This window comes from Poecilia reticulata, linkage group LG13, assembly GCF_000633615.1.
Source record: "Poecilia reticulata strain Guanapo linkage group LG13, Guppy_female_1.0+MT, whole genome shotgun sequence".
Classification (NCBI taxonomy): Eukaryota; Metazoa; Chordata; class Actinopteri; order Cyprinodontiformes; family Poeciliidae; genus Poecilia; species Poecilia reticulata.
The window spans coordinates 32,110,569-32,112,908 of NC_024343.1; the positions used below are offsets into that span (position 1 = coordinate 32,110,569).

Below are 2,340 nucleotides of genomic sequence, written 5' to 3' on the forward strand. Positions count from 1 at the left end.
CTATAAAGTCCTGAAAAGTGCTTGATTTCTCTATAAAGTGCTTGATATTCAAACTGCAGTTTTGTAATAAAGTGCAAACTAACTAATGTTTGAGTAAAATCCTAGATTTGAAAATGTTACAGTTGAAACTAGATATTTACAGATAATTAAAAGACACAGATAATTTTTTTTTCCAGTCTGAAGTTAAATAAAACCAAAGTTTTCTAGATTGGGGTTAGTTAGAATAACCCAAATTATTTAGATTTGCTAAATGCCAGAATCATGAACATTTTTAGAGAATTTTTCTTAACTTTTTCAGACGAATCAGGTCAAAATTTCAAAACATAAACTTTCGTTTTATTATAGTTTACGATCACAATGTATTAATAACAGTAATATCATATAATGGGAAAGTGAAACTGCCTTTTGTTTGTTTTATGGATTTAACTCCAAACTGTGGTGTTTTTAAAACATACCTTGAAAATTCTTGAAATGTTCTTGAATTTTTACCATGGAAAAGCTCAGTGAAGAATATATTGCCCAAGCATTTATTTAAATTTAAAGAGTATGCAGGATAGCAGAAAGAGCAGAAAACTTTGAAAATGACTGGAACCAACTGGATGGTTTCCATGCTTCAGATTAAAAAGCTGCATTTTTCTGTCCTGTGACGCCAGACGATCGTACGAGGCACGAAGCTGGGGGCAGACGGCTCTCTAACGTGGCTGCTGGACGAGTTCGACACCATGTCCGTGACCCGATCGAACTCCCTGCGGCGAGGCAGCCCCCCCACTCAGCCCCGCCGCGACTCCAGCTCTGCAGGCGGAGAGCAGGAGAACGGCGACCCCCGACTCAGGCACCACACACAGCCAGACAGGTGGGAGAAACCACGTTCCTGTGGCTTCCTTTTCTAAAAACTAACAGAAAATAAAAACATTTCCAAAAAGAGGCTTTTATCGCAACCAGGCTGATAATTATTTCAATTATTACATTTGAAAATAATTTACTTTTAAGAGTATTTTTACTACGCTGCACTTTGAGTAATTTTATTTTGAAGTGTCTCTGTTCTTAATTGAGTAAAATGTCAGGATTTTCTACCAAAAACATGTTTTAACCAAACATTCACCAGACTCACACCTGCAGCTTTTGTTAAAGTTTTGTAAGTTTTTTACTGAAGGAAACCGATTTGGGAAAAAATAATTGTGGCTGATTTTTGTTATCTTTAATTATTTATATAAATTATTGTCATTTTTGTTCTTAAAATACCTAAATATCCACTTAACATTTGGGTCCATCTGATGATTTAATTTTTAAACTTTAAATTATTAATAATTTGATCAGTACTTTTTACCAAATACTTTTTTACTCTTACTGGAGTAAAAACATGTTGAAGTAGTTTTGCTGGTGCTGAGGTACAATTTTAGAGTTGATCTGAATTAAAAGTTCAAATAAAAAGAAGCTGTCAAACAAAATGGCCGACATCACTCTGCACTCAGCTGGTGGGAAAACCCAAAATCGGATCGATTGATTAGAAACGGACTGGTTTATTGGTGTTGCTGACTGCATGTTTGGGGTCTCAGGGACAGACTGAGGCAGGACCACCCTGCCGGGGGCGACCCGCAGCACGGGCAGCGGGGCGTCCAGCCCCGGGACCAGGGCGTGCAGGGCCGGCCCCAGCAGCAGCCGAGGGGCCAGGAGCCCAGCAGGGCCTACAGGGAGCGGTCCGGCTCGGGACAGCAGCCTCACAGAGACCCCCGGGACCAGGTACCAACCGAGACCCAAATGATTCGCTCACTAAACGTTACTAACTAGGGACGCACCGATCCAGATGTTTAACTTCCGATACCGATATCTGAGGTTCAACCTGATGGCCTAAAACTTCTGATCAGTGCATCTCAGCTTTTGATTCTGCAGATTTTTCTTCCTTTTTATACCATTAAATGTAGCTGAGAACCAGCCTGTTGTTGTATTTTTATCAACCTCTCCGTTTTTCAGGACCAGGTGATCCACCGGGACCAAGCCGGCGACATCCGGCCCAAGTCCAGCTATGTGGCGCGCGACGGCAGCCCCACGTCTCCGAGGGACAAGAGGCCGCTGTCGGGGCCCAACATCCGAACGCCCAACCTGCCGGTGAGCGAAGGCGTGATGAAGACGGCCCAGCAGAACACGCGGCCGTTCAACACGTACCCGAGGACGGAGAGCGACGGAGGACGCAGTCCAACGGGACAGGTAGGAGTGGGCCCAGATGATCGAAGCTGCTGCTGCATAGTTCAGGGAAGTATTTCCTCCTCTAGACCGGATCCGGTATTTATCAGGGTCCGGTATTTATCGGGATCCGGTATTTATCAGGGTCCGGTATTTATC

At 43.1% G+C, this 2,340-nt stretch overlaps 1 protein-coding gene across 3 annotated transcripts in view; it reads left to right on the forward strand.

The window, feature by feature from the left end:
- pak4 (p21 protein (Cdc42/Rac)-activated kinase 4) overlaps positions 1-2,340 on the forward strand; it is a 46,994-nt gene that overhangs the window by 30,106 nt on the left and 14,548 nt on the right. For all 3 annotated transcript variants that reach the window (XM_008426655.2, XM_008426657.2, XM_008426658.2), the window contains exons 3-5: positions 654-853; positions 1,557-1,740; positions 1,972-2,205. In XM_008426655.2, the coding sequence (XP_008424877.1) occupies positions 654-853; positions 1,557-1,740; positions 1,972-2,205 (618 nt within the window). The remainder of the gene's footprint in view (positions 1-653; positions 854-1,556; positions 1,741-1,971; positions 2,206-2,340) is intronic.